The 20194-nt window shown below is 73.3% G+C and overlaps 1 protein-coding gene across 1 annotated transcript in view; it reads right to left on the reverse strand.

Annotated features, from left to right (window-relative positions):
- Nucleotides 1–6040: 6040 nt before the first annotated feature.
- The window catches only part of KIF26A (kinesin family member 26A), a 31267-nt gene continuing 17113 nt past the window's right edge, over nt 6041–20194 (reverse strand). The window contains exons 5-15 of the mRNA XM_054715424.1: nt 16151–16337; nt 12956–13168; nt 12460–12553; nt 11959–12221; nt 11672–11843; nt 11420–11582; nt 10992–11151; nt 7840–10561; nt 7166–7368; nt 6648–6798; nt 6041–6268 (exon numbers count right to left, since the gene is read on the reverse strand). Coding sequence (XP_054571399.1) covers nt 6087–6268; nt 6648–6798; nt 7166–7368; nt 7840–10561; nt 10992–11151; nt 11420–11582; nt 11672–11843; nt 11959–12221; nt 12460–12553; nt 12956–13168; nt 16151–16337 — 4510 coding nt within the window. The 3' untranslated portion in view covers nt 6041–6086. The remainder of the gene's footprint in view (nt 6269–6647; nt 6799–7165; nt 7369–7839; nt 10562–10991; nt 11152–11419; nt 11583–11671; nt 11844–11958; nt 12222–12459; nt 12554–12955; nt 13169–16150; nt 16338–20194) is intronic.

Genomic DNA, 20194 nt, shown 5'->3' on the forward strand with positions numbered 1-20194 from the left:
GCCCACGCCTCCTGCACACGGCCGTCCACGGTGGGGGACCACGGGGAGACGAGCCGCGAGGTTCACTCCGGGACCACGCGGGTCCCTCGGGCGGCAGCTCGGCAAACAGACAGCCATGACACAGAACGCGCCAGAGAGAGGCACCCCGAACCATGAGCCCCCTTTCCTGCTCCCTCCCCAGGACAGAGGCTGGGAGCCTGGCGTGGGGACCCAGTGTGGCTGTGGGCCTGGGGGGCGGAGAGGGAGCCCAGGCTCTGGGAAGGGGGGGAGATCTGGGGGGGCCTTACAGTGAGAGAAGGTTCCGGGGCACAGGGGGCTCTGGTTTCCACCCTGCAGATCTGGGGAGTCCACGGCGAGATGGGGGGCCGATGGAGTCACAGATGTGGGATCTGGGGGCCCCCCGCGTCGAGGAGACATGACGTCACTCGTGGGCGTGAGGTGGCCCCGGGGAGCGTGTGCAGGGAGGAGGGCCACCGAGGCCAGAGCAAGGGCCCCCGGCTGAGGACTCCCAGAGAGAGGGGGAGGGGAGGGGGGGCCTGATTCCAGGGGCGGCGTGTGGCTCTCACCTGCACCCTAGGGACCAGCCGCCCCCCCGCCTCCTTGTGTGGGGAGGGAGGCCATCTGTGTGTCCAACGGCCTGCCCGCTCCGGCCTCACCCCGCACACCAGCGCTCACAGCCCTGCCTGCGCCCGCCCGGGGAGCCGCCACCCCTCCGCTCAGAAGCATGGGGCCCCTCCGCACCCCCACAGCGCAGGAGGCTGTCCCAGCCTGGCTCTGGGGAGACCCTGGGGTCAGGCAGGAAGGGGGGTGCAGGCCTAGGCCGGACTGGGCCGGGGGTTTCCTGGAGGGGAGGGGGCGGGGGCAAAGCTCTCCCACCTCCACTTCCACAGTTCACAGTGGGCCCACCCCACGCAGGTCCCGGGGCAGCACATGTCCCAGCCCCGCCCTCCCCTGCCCCTGGCCCACCCCCTCCCCATCTCAAGCCCCTCCCCAAGCCCCTCCCCCAGCCCCTCCCTGACCTCAGGACCCACGTCCTCTGGGTGGCCCAGCTTCAGACGCTGAGCGGCTCTGGGGACAAAGGGCCCAGGAATCATGTGTGTGTGAGTGCATGTGTGTGCATGTGGTAAATGTGTGCATGTGTGAGTGCATGCGAATGCCTTGTGGTATGTGCATGGGCATGTGTGTATATGTGTGGGTACATGTGTACATATATGTGTGGGGGTGCATGCATAGGGTGGCGGGGGGACACGTGAGAGGCGGGCAGCGGGCTGTAGATCACCCGTCCTGTCCCAGGTCCTCGCCGAGCGCGTCCTGCCTCGTAAAGATGCCAGCGCCCGCCGCACGGGCGGCCACAAATCAGGGCGGCTCTGGATCGAGCGTCCCCTCAGCCAGACCGGCCCCGGACCGGAGGCCCGAGATATACGGCCGCCATCTGCGCGCTGGAGGAGGATTTTATTCCCGCCACGGGGCCCGTGGCCCGCGTCTGGGGTGGCACAGACACCCCGCGCCCCTCTGCAGGAGGAGGTCAGGCACAGGCCCACAGCGCAGCGGGGAGTCCGTCCACCCCACACCCACCGTGGGCGGCTCAGGGGTGTGGGGGCGGGGAGGGGGGGCGGGGAGGGGGCTTCTAGGCCTGCCGAGGCTCCCAGGGCCGGGCTAAGAGCCGCCTGTTTGGAGGCTGAGGAGGGCATGTGTGGTTCCCACCTGGAAGGGGTGTTGGGGGGCCCTCTGGCTGCCCCGCTGGTGCCCACCTGCCTCCCCTCTGCTCCTCCCCAGCCCAGAGCACCTTCGCTGCGACCTCAGATGACCTCAGATGGCCCCGGACGCAGCGGGCCACCCCATGGCCTGTCCTGTTGGTGGGAAGACGCCCGGCCTGGGCCTCGGTGTCCAGGGGAAGGGGTACGAGGACTTGCCGGGCCGCCCGTCCTGGGCTCTGGGTGGGCAGGGGCCCTCCGGGCTCCGGGCTGCCCCCCCCCCGCCCCCCCCCCCCGCCGCCCTCGCAGGCCTGACCCACAGGAAGCGGCTCCTCGGCAGCCCAGGGACCCCTCCCGCCTCCCGCCTCCCGCCTCCCGGCTTCCTGTGTGGAAACGGCCTGGACCCGCCTCTGCGAACACAATGTCGGGAGGGAGGTCGCCGTCCAGTTTCCTGTTTGCTGGGAGCCGACACCGGCCAAGCCCCGCCCCCAGGGCTCAGGCACCCAGGGGGGCAGGGCAGGGGGCTGCTGTCCCAGGAGCGGCCTCCGCCCCAGCGGCAGGCGGTGCCAGGGCCTCAGACTCCCCCGGGAGGTGGAGCCGGGCCCTGAGACGGCAGTGAGCACGTGCACGCCCAGGTGGCGGGGGAGCGGGAGGGGGGAGAGGGGGGCAGCCCTGGACCCCACAGCCGGACAGAGGAGGAATGAATGAGGCACTGCCCTCCGCCCTGCCTCCGACCTCAGGGAGGTGCCAGGGGTCCGAGGGGAGGGCAGGCAGGTGGGCGCTGGTGTGACCCCTCACCTCCGGCTCCCAGGCCCCTCCCCCGCCGCAGGGCTCAGGCCCAGTGGGAGCCCCACGGAGGTGCTGCTGTGACCTCACCCCGTTTCCCAGGGGGCACCGGTCAGGAGAGGGCGAGGCCCACATCTGGCTTCCCTGGGCCAGCGCCGGGCGGGAGGGGCCAGGTGCCGGGAAGAGCGGGGCTGAGGCCGCGGGCAGGTGTCCCGGGCTCCAGGGCAGCAGGCTGTCGTCCAGACTCACCGTCTCTGCGTCCCCGTCCCCACTATCCCTGCCCCCCCCACCGTCACCACACCGCACGGACGGCACCCTCCACCCCCACTGCTGTGGTCACTTTCGCCGCCCGCATGGCAGCCACCACGGAGGAGGCTCGGGCCACGCCCACCCTCCGAGGCTGCCTGCTGCTCCCCGCCCCGCCCCACCCCGGGGCCCGCGCCTGGATGAGGCCCAGGGAGGAGGCGCCCGGACAGGGGCAGGGGGGCCCCGGGGCCCCGGCCGTGGGTCAGCTCAGCCTGCAGGACAGGGGCTCAGGTCCTGCCTCCACGGGCCCCCAGCCTCCCGCTGGGCCGTCCCCCGCCCAGCCTGACCCCACCTGGCCTGCCTCCCCGCGTGGCCTCCGGGGCCCAGCCCGGCCGGGCAGGGCGCAGAGCAGGCCTGGACTTGCCGAGTGCGTCAGGCAGGCACGGTGCCGGGGAGCCGGTTCATGCCCTTGTCCCCGCACGGCCCAGGCGGGGCCCAGCCTCCTCCGCCGGCTCCCAGGCCGCTGCCCCCTCCCCCACCCCCGCTCCGGATGGTCCTGGCCACCACCGTCCACCGGAGCTGTGAGCTGGACTCTGTCCCGCCCGGGAGAAGGGGCTCCAGGGCCCGCGTGGGGCTGTTTCCCCAAATGTTCCCCAGCCGGGGGCCTGCGGACGGCAGCGGCGCGGGGCGGCCTGGCCTTGGCAGCCGCCGGTCCTCGCCGCTCCCATCCATAAAACGGGCGTCCTGGTTCCCAGCCGTAATGACAGGGCCGAGGGCTTTGATGTCCCAGATGAAAGCCGTCTCGCTCGGGGCCAGGACAGGGGTTCCCTCCAGAAGCAGGCGCCGCCCTCCCGGCTCCCCCAGGCTGTGGGACGTGGGCTCCCCCAGCCGGCCCCAAAGCTCAGCCAGGTCCGCTCCAGCCAGCGGGGCCCAGCCAGGACACCAGGGCAGGGCTGGGCGAGGGGGACCCACCAGAGGGCTCCGTCCAGTGATTGACGGAGGGAAGGGGAGGGGAGGGACTGTTCTCTGCAGAAGGAAGGGACCTGTCCAGCAAGCCCCACGCACCGCCCCCACCCTTACAGCCCCGGTCACGGTGGACGCTGGACCAGGTGGGCTCAGGTCCCTATAGGACCCATCTCCCATCACACCCACCAGCCCCCACCCCGAAATCCAGGGACAGAGAAGCCGGGTGGGTGGCATGTGGCTGGGAACCTCATCTGGCCTCAGACAGAGAGGGAGGGAGAGCCTGGGGGGGGGGGGAGGAGAGGGATGAGGGGGAGGGGGGAGTCCCGCCTGGTGCCTCCAGGCTGATGTGACCCAGCCCCACAGGCTGGGCCCCGAGAGGAGGCGGCCTGGGGGGGGGGGGGGCTGGGCACCCTCAGGGGCCACGTGAGGACCAGGCCCGCTTTAGGCCAAAAGGGGGGTCCAGGAGGCACTCGGCAAACTGAAGTGCTGTGGGTCTTGGGCCGCTTCCGGTCAGCTGGACCCTCCGTGAGGCGAGGCCTCCCTCCCTCCTCCCTCCCCCCTTCCTCCCTCCTCCCTCCCTCTCCCCTCCCCCCTCCCTCCCTCTCCCCTCCCCCCTCCCTCCTCCCCTCAGCAGCCACCCCAGCCACCCAGGCCCCGCCCTGCACCCACGTGGGGAGCAGCAGTGACTCAGGCCCCGCCCCCCGGGTGCCCCTGGGTGGGAGACAGGCTAGACCTGGAGGGGCCAGGGCAGCAGGGCCACCAAGGAGCCCCCACTCACGGCCTGGAGGGGGAGGCCAGACACAGGGGCTGCACGGAGCGCAGGGCTGGGGGTGAGGTGCCCGGAGCCCGGCCCGGACCCAGCGGGTGGGCAGCACCGAGGTGGCCGGGCCGGGCCTGTTAGAGCCGCCTGAGGCTGAGGTGCGGGTGGGGCGGCGCCGCGTGCACCTTCCGAGGCCGGGAGGGGTGGGGTGCAGAGGGCAGCTCACCGTGCGGCTGGGACAGCGGAGCTCCAGGCCCCCAGACCCCAGGAGGCCCCAATACCAGGGGAGGGGCGCCGGGGACAGTGACCCCAAAGGGTCCAGGGGCCCCGTCCTCCAGGGATGAGCCCCAACCCCAGGCCCCGGCGGGGACCGCTGAGCGGGGCTGGGTTCCTGCCGGCTCCTGGGCCCTGGGCCTTGGCGTGTCCTCAGGGTGCCTGCTGCCTCTCTCCTGGAGAGGCCAGGGGCGAAGGGGGGAGACCAGGGGCCTCCAAGGGCACCCCCCACCCCTGCCTCGGTTTCCCCAGCTAACAGAACCCCGGGAGCCGGGAGCCAGCAGGAAACACAGCTTCCCCACAGCCCAGCCCGTCCCTGCCTCAGCCTCGCGGCACCGAGAGCGGCTGGGGAAGGAGACCAGGGAGTGGGGTCACCTGCAAGGCTGGTCCAGCTCGGCCGCTGCAGGGCTGCAGGCCGAGGCGTCCCCCGCTGTTCCCCGGACGCCTCCCTCCCTCCCCCACCCCTCGGCCCCTCGGAGGGCGGAGCGCCCAGGGACTCAGGAGCCGCGGGAACAACCGAGCGTCTTTTATTCACAAATAGAAGCCACGGGGGGTGTGATCTGCACATCTGTACAAAGGGTGGGCGCCCCAGAAAAACGCACCACGGTCAGAAGCCAGCCCGGCGTGGCGGGACGCCGCACACCGCAGGCTCGCCCTGCCCCCCCGAGCTGCCCAGGGGCCCCCGGAGAGCCCCCCGAGGGCACCTTCCGTAGAAAACGTAAGAACAGAGGTCCTGTGTCTTCGGACGCCGCGCCAACGCCGCGTTCATAGGCAAAACGATACAAAAATACGGACCGACAGAACCGTGACAGACCGTCCCCACCGTCTGTGTGCGGGGGTTTTGTTTTTTGCTGTGGTTTTGGTAAGAATTCCTGCCGTGGAAGAAGGTGCCACGTGACGTGGGCTCGGCCCCGGGCCCTGCCTGCCGGGTCCTGGGACAGAGCAGGTCCTGGGGCGGGCGGACCCTGCGGGTGTCAGCAGAGGGACCCCCGCAGACACGGCCACGTGAACCTGCTGCAGAGACCAATGCCCCAAACACAGCCGGCCCGACGCCACGCCCAGGGCCACGCCCGCCGCCACGCCCAGGGCCACGCGGCTGCTGGTGTCTGAGTCCTTAGCACCAACGTCAAGGACGCGAAGTCCGGCTCCAGGTAAAGGCACTTGCGTTGCTGTCCGGCGCAGCAGTCCCCTCGTCGCGTGCACTCCGCCCTCCATCCACGCCTCGCCCTCGTGTCCCATCACTCCCAGCCCCCGTCCTGCACGGGGCCCCCGCATCCACGTCCCCCAGCCCCCCCACATCCTCCTCCACCCCACATCCCGCCTCTCGCCGGCGCGTCCCCGCCCCGTCACGGGCTCCAGCCTCAGACGTCCACCTCCCGCGGCCCCGGGGTGGCGGCCGGCGTGGCGGCGCCGATGTCGAAGCAGGTGACCATCATGACGTGGGCCTTGCACAGGTCCACGCGCTGCTCCAGCGCGGCCGTGGCGCGCTCCAGGGCCGCCAGGTACTCGGCCGACTCGGGCTCCAGCGCAGGGTCCACCTCAACTGGGAGCGACAGCGGGCAGCGGGTCAGGCCGGGGCGCCTGGCGCTCCCAGAGGGGGGCCCGGGGCGCATGGTGGGCAAAGGGAACCGGGAGGGGGAGTCAGAGGCCTGCAACCTATGCCTCGGGGGGTAAGGTCTCACTGAGCCAGCCAGCGGGGGGTGCGGGGGTGCAGGGGGTGACAGGACTCACACTGCGCCAGCCAGCGGGGGGGTGCAGGAGGGGTGCGGGGGTGCAGGGGGGCGCGGGGGACAGGACTCACACTGCGCCAGCCAGCGGGGGGGTGCAGGTCCAGCGGGGGGTGCGGGGGGGGACAGAACTCACACTGCGCCAGCCAGCGGGGGGTGCGGGGGTGCAGGGGGGGCGCGGGGGACAGGACTCACACTGCGCCAGCCAGCGGCCGGGCTCCACCATCAGCCGGCCCTGTGTCTCCGCCAGCTCCGTGCACAGGAGCTGGTGTTTGGCCTGCACGTCCCGCAGCCTCTGCTGCCTGCGCTCGGCCAGCCGCAGCTGCGCGCCGGCACACACCAGGCCCTGGGCGGGGGGTGGGGTCTCAGGCAGGAAGGACGCCCGGGGCCCCGGCACCCCAGCCCGGCCCGTGAGCCTCCCTCCCCCTCCAGGCCTGGGTGGGCCTGGGCCCTCGGGTGGGGCTGGCACCAGGCGGTGCTCCCAGGCAGCCTGCCAGGGCCCATCTGGACGCGGCCCGGGATGGGTGGGGACCCCTCCAGCACCCCCTGCCCACGGTGGGCATCGGGGCCACCACGGGCTCAGGGCGACTTCCTACCTTCCCCGTGTCCTGGGAGGGCTGTGGACGAGAGGGGAAGGCGAGGTCAGAGGTCTGCCGGCCGCGCCCCCGGCCCCCTGCCACGCCAGGGCCCCCCGCCACGCCCCCGCCCCTGACCTCCGGGGCCTCCCGGGGGGGCGGCCGGTGCCGCTGCAGGCGCTCCACGTCGTCGATCTCGTACACCTTGATCTCGAAGGGCTCCTTCAGCGAGGTGCCCAGGGGCGGCGGCAGGTCCACCCACTGCCCGGGGAGGCTGGGCTTGCGGCCCAGGGCCACGGCGTCGGGCAGCGGGGCGGGGATCAGCCGTCGGCGCTGCAGGCCTGGAACAGGGCGGGCGCGGGTGAGCCCCTACAGGCCCAAACCAGAACTGCCCGCCACCCCTGCCCGCGGGGCAGAGGCGGCCTCAGTCTCCAGCTGCTAAGGAGCAGCCCGATCGGCCACACCGCGTCCGAGCTCACGGCCCTACAGGCTCCTGCGGCCCCGGCTGCCCCAGGCCAGGCCCCCATCTCCCCTCCGCTGTCCCACCCAGCTCAGCCCCAGAGCGTGCGGACCCTCCCGCACATCAGCCAAGGGCGGGGTCCCCCCAACCACAGTGTGAGGAACGGGCCCACCCCACAGGTCCCCCGAGACAGAGGGCAAAGGGAACGGAGGCAGGGCTTCCAGGCAGCCGGGCCCGGCCCCAAACCCAGGTCCTCTCCCATCAGGGTGACCCGTGCGGCCACCCTCTGGGGCAGACGGGCACGCGGGCGTGTCTGTCAGGGCTGCGCCGGGCGGGCGGGCGGCACACCCACCTGTGGCCCTCTTCTTGGGGGACTTGAGGCTGCGGGCGCGGGAGCCCGGGGAGGCGGCCCCGCTGTCGCTCATGGAGTCGGGCGCGGAGGAGGCGCTGCCCGTGGCCTCGCTGTCGCGCCTCATGCTCTCGTAGCCGCTGCTGCCCCCGCTGTGGTAGAAGAGGGCCGTGCGGCCCATGGCGGGCGGCAGCTCCCCGCTCAGCACGCTGCTGTTGTCGCTGCCGTGGCCGCTGCTGTAGCGCTGGGGCCGCCGCGGGGCCGTCACCTTGCTGTAGGGCGAGGGCAGCGCGGGGCCCGCGGGCGGCCGCTCCTCGCCCACGTTCACGCCGCTGTCGTTGCCGCTGTCCGAGTCGGCCGAGCCCCAGGAGGGGCCGCCGCGGCCGGGGCCGCCGCTGGCCGCCAGCTCGTTCACGCGGCTGTGGGCGGCCCGGAGCGCCTGCTTGGTGCCCATGATGGTGCCCCGGCTGGCCTTGGCCCCGGCGCCCGGCGCGGCCCGGGGAGCCGCCCTCGGTCCTGCCGCCGGGCCGCCCGGGCCCCTGCCCACCGCGGGGGCCAGCAGCTTCGCGGACGCTCCCAGGGCCCTCGCCCCGCCGGCGGCCAGGCTGCGGCCCTTGGTCCCACCAGCGGGGGTCTTGGGGGGCCCCACGCCCTTGACCGGGCCGCCCCGACAGGCAGGAGCGGGCCCGGGCGGGGCACTGGTGGGTGGCACACCCAACCTGGGCACCGCCCGGGCGGGCCTCCCGGCGGGCTCCCGGGCCCTGCCGCCGCCGTGCGCCAGCCCCTCGCTCCGCTCCGGGGACCCGGGGGTGGCGGGGCGGCACGCGGCCTCCGCCCTGCCCGCCCGGACCTTCAGGCTGGACGTGGCCCTGGAGACGGAGTGGTCGGCCCGTCCGCTGGGCCGGGCCTCCTCCTCCCCCCGGAAGAGGGCGGCAGCCCCGGGCCTGCTCGGGGCCCCGGCCGGGGAGAGGGCGGGCGCCGGGCCGGCCTTGTGCTCCAGGCTGGACTTGCGCACGGGCGGGGCCGGGGGGGCGGGGCCGCCGGGCCTGGGGAACGGGGTCCCCTTGGGAGCCACACCCTTCTTGCCGCCGGGGGCGGTCCTCACGCCGCCCAGACAAGCCGCTGCCTCGGCCGGGACCTCGCCACAGGGCGTGGCGGGCGTGCTCACGCCCAGGGTGGTGGCCCCCCTCCGCAGCGGCGGGATCTGAGCCGCGGCCTCCGGCCCGTGGGCCCCCCCGGCTGCCACCTCACAGCCATCCACCACCCTCCGGGCGCAAGCCAGCACCGGGGCCGGGCTGGGCATCCTGCCGGCGGCCCCCGGGAGCAGGCCACACTCGTGCCCCCGGAGCAGCCAGGGGTCCTCGAACAGGCCTCCGGAGCCCCCCGGCGGGCTCAGCGCCAGGCGCGGGCAGCCGGCACGGCTGGCGGCGGAGGTAGCTCTGGGAGTCCGGGGAAGGCTGGAGTGGATGGTCTGTGTGGGGGCTACCCCGTGTGGGGACCCGGCCCAGGGTTCCCTGCCCGGCCGGACCGAGGCTGCTGCGGCCACGGGGCCAGGCCCGTCCGGGCTGCCGCACTCTGAGGACCCCAAGTTGCTGTCCTCCGGGGGGCTGTCCGGGATCGGGGGGTCCAGAGGGCCGGGCCCCGCCGAGTCAGGGCTGAAAGGGTCCGGGCTGGCCCGCGAGGGCGGCTGCGGAGAGGGGCCGCGGCTGGGGGTGCAGGCGCTGAGCTCGCTGAGCCGGGAGCTGCTGGAGGAGCCGGGGGCCTGCGCAGTGTAGGCGTCGAACTCGTCGTTGATGCTGCTGATGATGCTCACGGGCCTCGAACCCGAGGCCAGGGCCTGCAGGGAGCAGTCGCTGCTGAGGCTGGTGAGGCTGGCGGGGCGCCCGCCCAGGGCCAGCTCCTCCACCACCGTGAACACCAGCTCGTCCTCGCCGTTCAGCTCCAGGGGCTGCTGCAGGGTCACCGTGGTGGTCAGCAGGCCCCGCGTGCACGGGCGGGGGCGGCACCCCGGTCCACTCGTGCCCACCGGGGGTGTCCGGGCCGCGCCGTCCGCGGGCTGGTCGGGGGCTCGGCCGGCGTCCAGTTTCCCGGGTGGCGGAGGGGCCGGGCTGGGCAGCGGCCTCCTGCCTCCGCCGCCCGTGACCTTGTCCGGCCCCCGCTGCTCAGGCCTGGGGCTGGCGTCCTCCTGCAGGTCCCCGGTGGCCTGGGGGGGCTCCGGGGCGCCCCGGTGGGGGTCTGGGCCAGGGCTGCTGTGAGGCGTGCTGGCGGCCAGTGGGGTGCCCACGGCCGTCCTGGGGGCCGCGGCCTCGGGCAGCGAAGGCTTCCTGCCCCCATGGGCTGGGCCGGGGGGCGCCTCGCTGCCGTCGATGCACTCCAGCCGCTCCTGCAGCTCCGCGAAGGTGCTGCAGCGGAAGTGGTCGGCGTCCCGCGGGCCCCCGGACGGCCAGCAGCGGCTCAGCGCCGGAATGATGGGCACGAAGTCGGGCGGGCCCTCGTTGTCCGTGAGCTCGCGGTCTGACAACGCCGCCCCACCCGGTCCCACGTAGATGACCGTGTCGCAGGACTGCTCGCTGCTGGACGAGTAGTCGGGGTCGCCGGGCGAGCCGGGGGCCGGGCGGCCGGGGTCCTGGGCCCCGGAGCGGGCGTGGAAGGGAGGCAGGGTCGGGGGGCGGCGGGCGCGGCCTTCCTCACAGGAGCTGTCCCCCCCGGAGGAGCTGGACGCATACTGGGGGCAGAGCAGGCCGGTGTGAGCCAGTTCCCACACGGCTCCTCCCGCCCCCACGCAGCCCGGCTGCACACAGCGCTCTCACGAAGTGCGTCAGCAGCCACCCGCCGGGTCCCGCCCAGCCCAGCCCTCAGCACCGTCCACGGAAACGGCGGGAACCGAACCAGGAGGCGAGGCCGGGCACACAGCCGCTGCCCAACACTGCGGAGCAGGGCCCAGACCCAGGGCCCGCCGGCCCGCCTCCGCCCCTTCCCCCAGGGAGCGCCCAGCCGCCCACCCACCCCGGCCAGGCCACCGAGAGGCCTGCTCCTCTGGCCCCATGACCCCAGGACACACGGGGAGTCTCAGGGCCCCCGGGTGTGGGACAGAGGCCCTGGCAGGACAGGGACCCGGCCCTCGGGTGGGAGGGGCAGGCAGAGAGGGCACCGACCTTGACCTTCTTCCTGCGCAGGCGGTGAATGCGGGCGGCCAGCTGCGCGGTGCTGAGCGTCTCGGCGTGGCGGGCTGGGGCGGCGGAGACGTGGGCGATCATGGTGGCGTGGCAGCCGGGGGCCAGGGCCTCCCGCAGCAGCATGGTGAGCCGGTGCTCCCTGGGCCGAGGGTCAGGGTGAGAGGCCGGCCAGGCGCGGGGGACGGGGCTGCGGGGGGTGGGGGGCGCGAGGCAAGCCCCTTGCCAGACCAGGGCCCTGCCTGCATCGCCAGGGGCGGGTCTGCCACCCGCCTCTGTCCCCGCGGTGTGGGGACCCCTCCAGGCCTGGGCCCCTCAGGTGGCGGAGCAACAGGACCGAAGCGCTGGGGCCGGACACGGGAACCTGCCCCCACCTGCCCCCCAGCACCGGGCCCGGGGCCTCCGCTCACCTGCAGGGCACGTGCTTGGCTCCGCTGACCAGGGCCAGGATGACACTGCCCAAGGCCGACAGGGACAGGCCCGGGGGGCCACCGGGGGCCTCCCCGCTCCGGCCGGGCGCCCCCTCGCAACTGCCCAGGTCGATGAGGTGCAGGCGGCTGCGGCCCCCGGACACTGAAACCACAGGGCAGGCGGGTGAGGCGCGGCCAAGACGGCGACCCCGCGGCCGACCCCAGCCCGCGGTGGGCGCGGTGGGCACCTACTTCCGCCCTTGCCGCACTTCTCCACGCGGTACTGGTAGACGTGCAGCGTGAAGAGCATGTGGGAGCCCCGGGCGTCCTGGGGGCCGCGGGCGCTGCGGGCCGCCAGGGCCGCGTCCAGGTAGAAGGCCGCCTTCTCGGCCGTGGGCGCCCGCAGCTCGCTCTGGTTCTGCAGCTGGAACCGGGGGCGGACACGGTGCCTCAGAGGCTCAGGGCCAGGACGCAGCCGCCGCCCGCCTCCCGGGCCGCCCGCCCCTGCAGCCCGCACGTCGGCGGAGGGGGCGGCCTACCTGCGCCCCACAGACGGGGTCCTCCCGCAGGTACATGCCCGGGGACTGCGCGTCCTGGAGGCTGCAGGCGGCCACCTCGGCCAGCAGGTCCCGCAGGCCCTGGTCGCGGCCGCACACCTCCACGGCCGAGACGCGGACGGAGAAGCGGGTGCCCGTCCGCTCCTTGCGCTCGTCGATGAGCCGGAAGAGCCAGGAGATGGCGCAGGGCACGATGCCCAGGCTCTGGGGTGAGCTGTCCCTCCCGATCATGGTGTAGGACTTGCCTGAGGGCACGCAGACGGGTCAGGGCCCCGGAGCCCAGCGGACCCGGCGCTGCCCCTGGCCCCGCCCGGGCCTCCTCGGACCCGCTCCCAGGCCCCGTCTTCCACGCCGGCAGGGTTTCGGCTTCCTCCCCACGAGCCCGCCGTCCCGTGTGCCCACCCCCTGCCCATGCGGGATACCCCGTGCCCTCCCCCGTCCAGGAACAGGGCACAGGGACGGAGGGGGTGACGGGGCCCTCACCGAGGCTCGTGTGGCCGAAGGAGAAAATGCAGCCGTCAGCCCCGCTGACCACCGACTGGAGCACGTCGGCCACGCTGCCCGCGCAGACCTCGGCCTGGGGGAGGGACGGTCAGGGGCCCGCATCACGGATCCGCCACCCGCCTCCCTCCACGTCCGCGTGTCCCAGTGGCCGGGCCGGCACACACAGACCCAGGGCAGAGCTCTGTGCACAGAGAACACACAGACGGGACACCGATGCACACGCAGCATGAACCGGCCGGACACACGGCTGCCAGGCACACATGGTCACAGTGCCATGGGGAACCCAGCCGGGACCGACCACAGCACACGTGTGGTCCCAGCACGCACATCCAGGGCCAGACACGCGGGCCCAAGAGCCCCCCGGGAGGTGGGTACCTCCCTGGGATACAGCCCAGAGCCAGGCCGGCGGCCGGTGGAGACCCGAGAGCCGGGGCGGCAGGAGGCAGGGAAACACCCGGGCCAGCCCCAGGCTCACCTGCTCCGAGTCCTGGGGGAAGACAGCGTCGAAGGCGAACATCTTCGGGACCGCGGTGGTGGCCGCGCGTCGGGGGCCCGCGCTGCCCGGAGGCCCGGCGGCCGGGTCGTAGAGGGTCACCTGCTTCTTCCGTGGGTCCACCTTCAGGAAGCCCGTGGCCTCGGCGGAGCGCGGGGCCCCCTGGGCGGGCCAGACCCGCAGCATGACCTTCACCTGGGGGGGCAGGTGGGCCTCTGAGCACCTCCCTCCCTCCCGGTGCCGCCGTTAATGACAGGGCGGGGAGGGGGCGGGCAGAGCCAGGGGAGTCGGGACGCAGGCCGGGCCTCGGCGGGGCACCCGCTGCCGGAAGGCAGGCCCGCACCCCTGCTCCAGGCCAGAACCCGGGAGGTCAGCGGGGCGGGCAGAGCGCGAGGCCGGGCACGTGGGCACCGGACAGGACGGGGCCGCGGGACAGAGGGAAGACAGGGGGGGGGGGGGGGGGCGCAGGGGTGGCGAGGCCAGGACAGGGGGCAGGCTCTGGACACCCCGTGGGCAGAGGGTCAGAGTGCAAGGACTGACCCAGGGACCCTGCCTGCCCTCGATGGGGGTTCGTCCACACCCTCTCGCGGACTCCGGTGCAGAACAGGGGACCCCAGAGGCTCAGAACGTTTGAGAGCAAGTCAACCCCACACCCACCCACAGCGCGGCCAGCGTCCTGGATGGGGCGGCCACGTGGCGACCCCCCGACCCAGACCCCTACGCTAGAGCTCAGAGAGGTCGGCTGGGGTCACAGCCTGAGAGGGGTCTCCTAACGCCCCACCCCGTGTCTGAGGGCAGAGGGAGGGGGCAAGAGGCCAGCAGAGGGGCGGCAACACGCCCCCCCCAAGGAAGAGGTTGGCCCACGCGCCTCCCAGCAGGGCCCATCTCTGTGCCCTGCCCCCCGCCCCGTGGGGAGGAGGCGGCAGCCGGGCACACCTGGGCCCCTCCAACTCCCGATGTGGGAGCCGGCCCAGGAACTGAACACAGTGCGAGGAGGGACCCCCTGGACTGGGGCCGGGACCCAAGACAGGGGCGCTCGGCCCGAAGCACAGCTCACTCCCGGCGAAGAAGGGAGCAGCCCCCGCCCCAGCCCCCCCCCCACCCCCCCGCCATGTCTCAGTGCAGCCTTCCTCCGTGGGCCCCTCCTCCCTCCAGACCGAGCGCAGAGGCCACGCAGCCGGAGGAGGCGGAGGAGGCGGTGGAGTTGTGGCAAGATGCCCGGGCGCAGGCGGGGTCCTGGCTGCCGTGAGCCCTCGGACGTGCCGGGAGGGAGAGAACCCTGCGGCCTCGGTGGGGAGTGCAGAGCCTGGGGCCAGGACGGGCCAGGCAGGGAGGGCGGGCAGAGCAGGCGGCCAGGCGGCCTCGGCCAGTTTCCCCAAAACACAAGAAACGGGTGCGGAAACGTGTCCCCGGCACGAGACAGCGTCCTGGAGGCTGGCCCAGCCCTGGAGGGAACGGGAGGCTGGGGCGGGGGCCTGGGAACCAAGGTGCCCACACCTGCCGAGGCAGCCCCCACAGGGCGCCCCTGTGTGCAGCCTGCGCCCCCCAGGTTCCGAGGGGGAGCCACTCTGAAGCAGGCCCCCCCCGCAGGGCAGAGGCACCGGCTGCTTTCTGGGGGGCCCCCTCCCCGCCCCGCGGTCCCCTCCTCAGCGGGAACCAAACCACGGCGCATCCCAGAGCCGGTGTCAGGGACTTGGCGGTACGTGACAGGTGCCGCACGCCGCAGCGTGGGTTTCCCGCGGGCGGTGCGCGGCGGGCGGCACCCCCGGGCGTGGGGCGTGACGGGCACAGCCGCCCAGGAAGGAGCGTGCCCGTCCGCGGGGACACGCGGGCGCTTTCCTGCGGCTCCTCCACCGGCTCCATTAGCCCAGATCGATTCTTTTGTTCCCCGGCCGCCGCCGAACACAACTAGTTCATTTCCAGACGCCACGCCCAGCGGCCGCCGTGGGCTCTGCCCGGGCGTTCGGGGCCGTTTAGTTCAGCGTGGGCTCCGGCACCGAGGAGCCCCTGGGGGACCGCCCGCGGTCCCGCGAAAGGCGGGCCATGGTCCGCGGGAGCCCGCAGTCTGCGAGGAGCATGCGGGTTGGGATGGGACCAAGCCCAGATCACTGAGGTTAGGAAGCTCGTATTTTGCATGAAAAAGGGGCTTCCTCTCCTAAGGGGGGCCCCCCCCCGCGTGAGGGGGAGGGGGGCGCCCACGTGACGGCAGGTGATGAATCACCGTCAGTGGCACGTTAGCGTCAGGATGGAGCCTAACCTAACTTCCTCCAGGAGGCACTTCCCACGGTGACGGTGACGCTGGTGCAGATGACAGGGGAGCAGGGGGGGAGGGAGGGAGGGAGGCAGGGAGGCAGGGAGGCAGGGAGGCAGGGCGGGGCCCTGGGTGGGCGGTGACAGGACTGACTGCGGGGCGGGGGGTGGGGGGGCGCAGAGGGAGAGTCACCCACAGAGAAGGGAGGATCCTGCCCAGGAGGAGGGGTGCCTGCTGATGCCCGGTGAGAACCCTCCAGCCGCCCACCTGAGTGAGACCCAGCCCGTCCCCACCCACCGTCCGCAGACAGAGCCCCGACGCTACAGAGGCCAAGCGACCAGGCCCAGGTCAGAGCCTGGCCCAGGGTGTTGAGAGCCCCTCCCCAAAGCCAGCTAGCTCTGTCCAGCCGGCAGCCTCCCGCTGGCCGGGGGGGCTCAGGGCCCCCCCCCCAGCTCCGGCGGCACCGATGCCACGCCTCCACGGGCACAAGGGGCCCAGGTCAATACACGGGCCCTGAACCCGAGTGACACAGGTCCTGACCGGGGCCGTGCCGTGACCCGCAACCCCGACGGGCCGGGGCTCAGAGCCAGGTGGCCGCCCGCTCCCCTGTGGCCTCAGTCTCCCCATCTGAACCTTCACCCAGGCGGGAGAGCCCCCAGCCCCAACGGAGGCGAGGCAAAGGGTTTCCTGGGGCCCGGCCCCAACCCCTGGTCCCAGGACGCCCTGGCTGTCCCGCCCCGCACTGAGACCAGCACGAGGCTCTGGGGCCCCGCGCCCATTTCCCGTCCCCACCCCGTCCCCCAGGCTCCGTGCCGCCACCTGGAGCCAACAAGGTTGGCCTGGGCCTCAGTCTTCCCATGTGGACCCCAACCTGGGGAAGGAGGCAGCGCCCTGCCGGGGTCACCCCAGGTCAAGGCCAGGCCTACCTTTCCGGCGCTGCTGGGGTGGTCCTTGGCCTTGGCGGCGGCCCTGAGCAGGCAGGGGGGCACGGGGGGCGGCCACAGCTGCAGGACCCCGCTGAAGTCCGTGGGGTAGGGGGCGGCGCCGCGGGCGGCGGGGGCCGGCGGCGGGTGGGGCTTCTTGCGCTTGGCCAGGCTGAGCTTCTGGGCGGCCCTGGGAGGGGACAGGGGGCGGGCGGGCGCTCAGAGCCGTCCCATCACCGGGCCGACTTCCTTTCTCCCAGGGAAGCAGGGGCCTCCCCCACCTGCCCGGCTGCCTCAGACCTGCCCCCTGTCCCCAGCCCCACAGGTGCTGGGGGAGCAGGACCCGCCAGCCACTCACGGGCCCCAGGACCCAGCATGCTGGCTGAGTCTCTCCGTGCCTCAGTGTCCCCATCTCCAGGGTGTGTGGCCCGGACGAGCCAGTGCACCCTCACCCGGGGGAGCCCCCACGAAGGGCTGGAGGGAGGAGAGCTGGTCTCAGGTGGAGACCCACCCACCAGGCGTCCCCTCCCCGCTCCCTGCGGTGCCCACCGCCCCGGCCTCCCAGCCCACTCCCTCTGCCGCCCGCCGCCTCCCACTCGGCGAGACGGACAGCGGGGCAGGCGGGCGCTCGCCTGTAAAGGGCTTGTCTTTGAAGAGGCCCCGGGGGTGTTTTCCTCCCAGCGAGGTGTCATCATGGAAAATAAAAGTGAGCGACGACGTTGGCGGGCCTTAATCGCAGGGGCAGTGCCACGGGGGCCGGGGCGGGGGGGGGGGGCGGTCCGAGTGCACCCCACGGGGCTCAGCTGGGGCCCAGACCACGCGGGGTGCCCTTGGCCACAGCAGATATCAACCGATTCCGGCCCAAGCCTCCTGCACACAAGAGCCTCCTGAGCCTCCCTGTCCCCCTCATCTCCCCCCCTGCCCCCCGCCCCCCTCGAGCCTCCCCGCCCCCCTGCTGGACGGCCACACATAGGTCAAGGGCAGAAGGGAGGCCACGAGCCTGACCTGAGCACAGGGGGAGTCGGGCAGAGGGCGGGCGCTCTGAGAACGCTGGGCAGGTGACGTGGGGGGCGGGGGGAGCCAGCAGGGCAGGGTGGGACCAAGGAGACCTGGGCGGGCGGGGAAGTCCGGCCATCGCCCCAGAACCTCAGCTCAGGGGCTCCCCCTGCCCCACCCAGTGCCCAGCCCAGCTTCCTGTCCGGGACCCCGGCCACCACGGGTTTCGCTGCAGCTTCCCGCCACCCCCCCCCTCAGGGGGGTACAGAGGGGGAGGAACTGAGGCCGGACAGGGAGGAAGGACATGGCCCAGCAGGCAGCCCGCCCCCTGCCTGGCACTGCCCGGGGCACCAGGGAGGATGGGCAGCTGTGGGAGGAGGCGGGGCCTGGCCTGACTTTAAAGCTCACGGAGCCCGTGGCCTCATCGCCCATCCGTGCCCGGGCAGCGGTGCCCGCCCTGAGACCTGGGGGAGGCAGCGCCGGGGCCCGCGGCACCAGCCTGAGCCGAAAGGCGTCAGCCCGGCTCCCAGGTGGGCGTGACAGGCCGGCCAGCAGCCAGGGGGAGGTATGCCCCCAACCCCACAGCTGGCTCCCTGCACCCCCAGCTTCTACAGGGTCAGCCAGGGACGCCGAGGCTGCGGGGGTCAGAGCGTCCTGAACCCACACCCCAGGCCTCTGGGGACAGGAGGCAGGGAGGACCCCTGGCCGACGGGCGAGGCGCCTGGGAGGCCAGGGGACACAGGAGCCTCCAGTCCACAGAGGCCAGGACCAGGGCAGGGCGGGCACCCTCTGCGGCCCTCTGGGAGGCAGGAGCTGAGCACAGCCTCGGCCCCGGCCCTCGGCCCAGCCGTGCAGCGCAGGGAGGTGTCCCCCCGTCCCCCCCACACACACACACACACACGCACACACACACACACACACACGCACGCCCAGGCCCCACCTGCACAGACGCAGGGCCGATCCTCTGAGGTCCTGCCAGCGCCGGAGTCTGGAATGTTACAGGCCGGGCGTCTCCGCCCACGGGGTGACCTAACTCAGGGTGCCCCTCCCCCCGGCTGTCCGCCAGGCCTGCAGGGCTGAGGGCGGAGGTGCACCCCGGCCTGCCCGGCCCCCGGCCCGGCTCCCACCGGCTCCGTCACCACACGAGTGGGAGGTGCACCACTGAGCTGACAAGGCCCGGAGGCACCCTCTCCTTTGAGGACAGCCAGGCCCCTGTGACCTGGGCCTGGTGGCGAGGGCACCCCGCTGGCCCAGCCTGCTGGGGCTCTGAGGGACCCTCTGTGGGGCCAGGCCTGCCCTGCCCTCGAGCGCCCCAGCCTTCTGGGGACACAGACCTGGTGTCTGAGCAGTGGGGGTGGAGGGGGGGGTGGAGATGGGAGCATGAACGCCCACTGCACAGTTGGGGGGGGGGAGGCCCAAAGCGGGACCCGCAGGCGTGAGGAACGCTGGGAGGAGAGGCATGTGGGGGGAGGGCGGCAGTCTGCGGGGTCTGGCTCATAGGGAAGATGGAAAAGCAGGACCTTCACCTACAGACAGAGCCCGCTGGTCCCTAGGACGCCGCCTCCAGGAAGCCCACCCTGAAGCCCAGGCGACTGCTGGAACCTTCTGCCCTGAACTCCGGTTACATGGCTGCGCCCCCCACCCCCAGGCAGCGGCTCTGAGGAAGCCAGGCCTGGGGCGCAGGGGCAGCGTGGGACGCGGCTGTGAGTGAGTGAGGGCTGCTGGACCGTCCGCCCGCCCCTCGCTGCCCGCCCCTCGCTGCCAGCCGGGACACCTTTCCCCGCTCACCAGCCCTGACCCACACCGGGCCAGCTCAGACGGGTGTGGGTCAGCTCCCGGCCAGTCCGGGCTTCCTCAGGGGCGGTCACCAGGCACCCATCGGCGTCCACCCGGGGAGCTGCCACCCGCAGGCCCTGGGGGCCCGGGATCTGCCCTCGGGGACTCGGGGGGCAGGGCTGCTGAGGGGGCCTAGAGCCCTGCAGCCGGGGGGACCGGGTCCGGCATCCTGAGCCCTGGCCCTTGCCTGGCTGGGGTTCCCCATCCTCAGAGGCGGCGAGGCGCCCTCAGCCCGCCCTCCCGCTCTGCGTGCCCAGCCAGCAGGCAGACACGGGAAGTGCTGCACGAGGCTGCCCGGGGCCCCCTCCCCCACCCCTGCTGAGCCTCCAGATTCAGGCCAGGAGGGCGGACAGGTGCAGAGACCGCTAATGGAGGCGGCTGGGAGCAGGGGAGGCAGGAAGAACAGGGACGTCACAGGCAGCGTGGGGGATGAGGACGCGGAGTCAAGGTCACCAGCGCTCCGAGGAGACGGCATTGTGCTGCCTGCCCCGCGGAGGGGGCTGGCGCGCTGAGCTCCGGTCCGGCTGTGGCCGCTGAGCCCCCGTGGCAAACCCGGACCCAGCTCAGGGGTGCACGGAGCCAGGCCTCACCCCAGGCTCCCAGGCACCCACAAAACCCCCAGCAGCCCGGAGGTTCCTGAGAGGGCCCAGGGAGTGCTCGGGGGCCAGCGGAGAACCCCAGCTCCTGACCCGCACACCACCTGCCTCCCCTTGGCAGACACCAGGCTCCTACTCAACCCTCAAAGCCCCCTCGCGGTGCCCAGCCCTGTGGACGGCACGCGCTTCAGGTCCATGCTGCCGGAAGGCCGCTCCACAGACACCCACGCTGGCCAGAAACATAGGGGCCGGGTCAGCTCTGCCCCCCAGTCCCGGGAGCACAGAGCACGGCTCAGAGGGACCCTCAGGGCCCGGGCGGGGTCCGCAGCTCCACACCTCCGGGGACTCTACACAAGCCCCTTCCCTCTCTGAGCGCAGCCCCCACAAAACGAAGGCGGGGCACCCCATTTCACCCCACAGCAAAGGCCGCTGCAGCCCCAAAGCGTCAGGCAGGAGCTGGGGACCCCACCCCCACCCTGGGCCCTAACCCTTCCAGACGCTGCTGGGACACGGGACGAGCAACAGGCTGGAAATAACGGCGGCGGGCAGCGCCCTCCCCGGACCCCGGAACACCGGCCTCCCATCCCTGCCGAGGCGCCGGTTTCTATGGCAACTCCCC

Source organism: Eptesicus fuscus, chromosome 5 (genome assembly GCF_027574615.1).
Source record: "Eptesicus fuscus isolate TK198812 chromosome 5, DD_ASM_mEF_20220401, whole genome shotgun sequence".
NCBI lineage: Eukaryota > Metazoa > Chordata > Mammalia > Chiroptera > Vespertilionidae > Eptesicus > Eptesicus fuscus.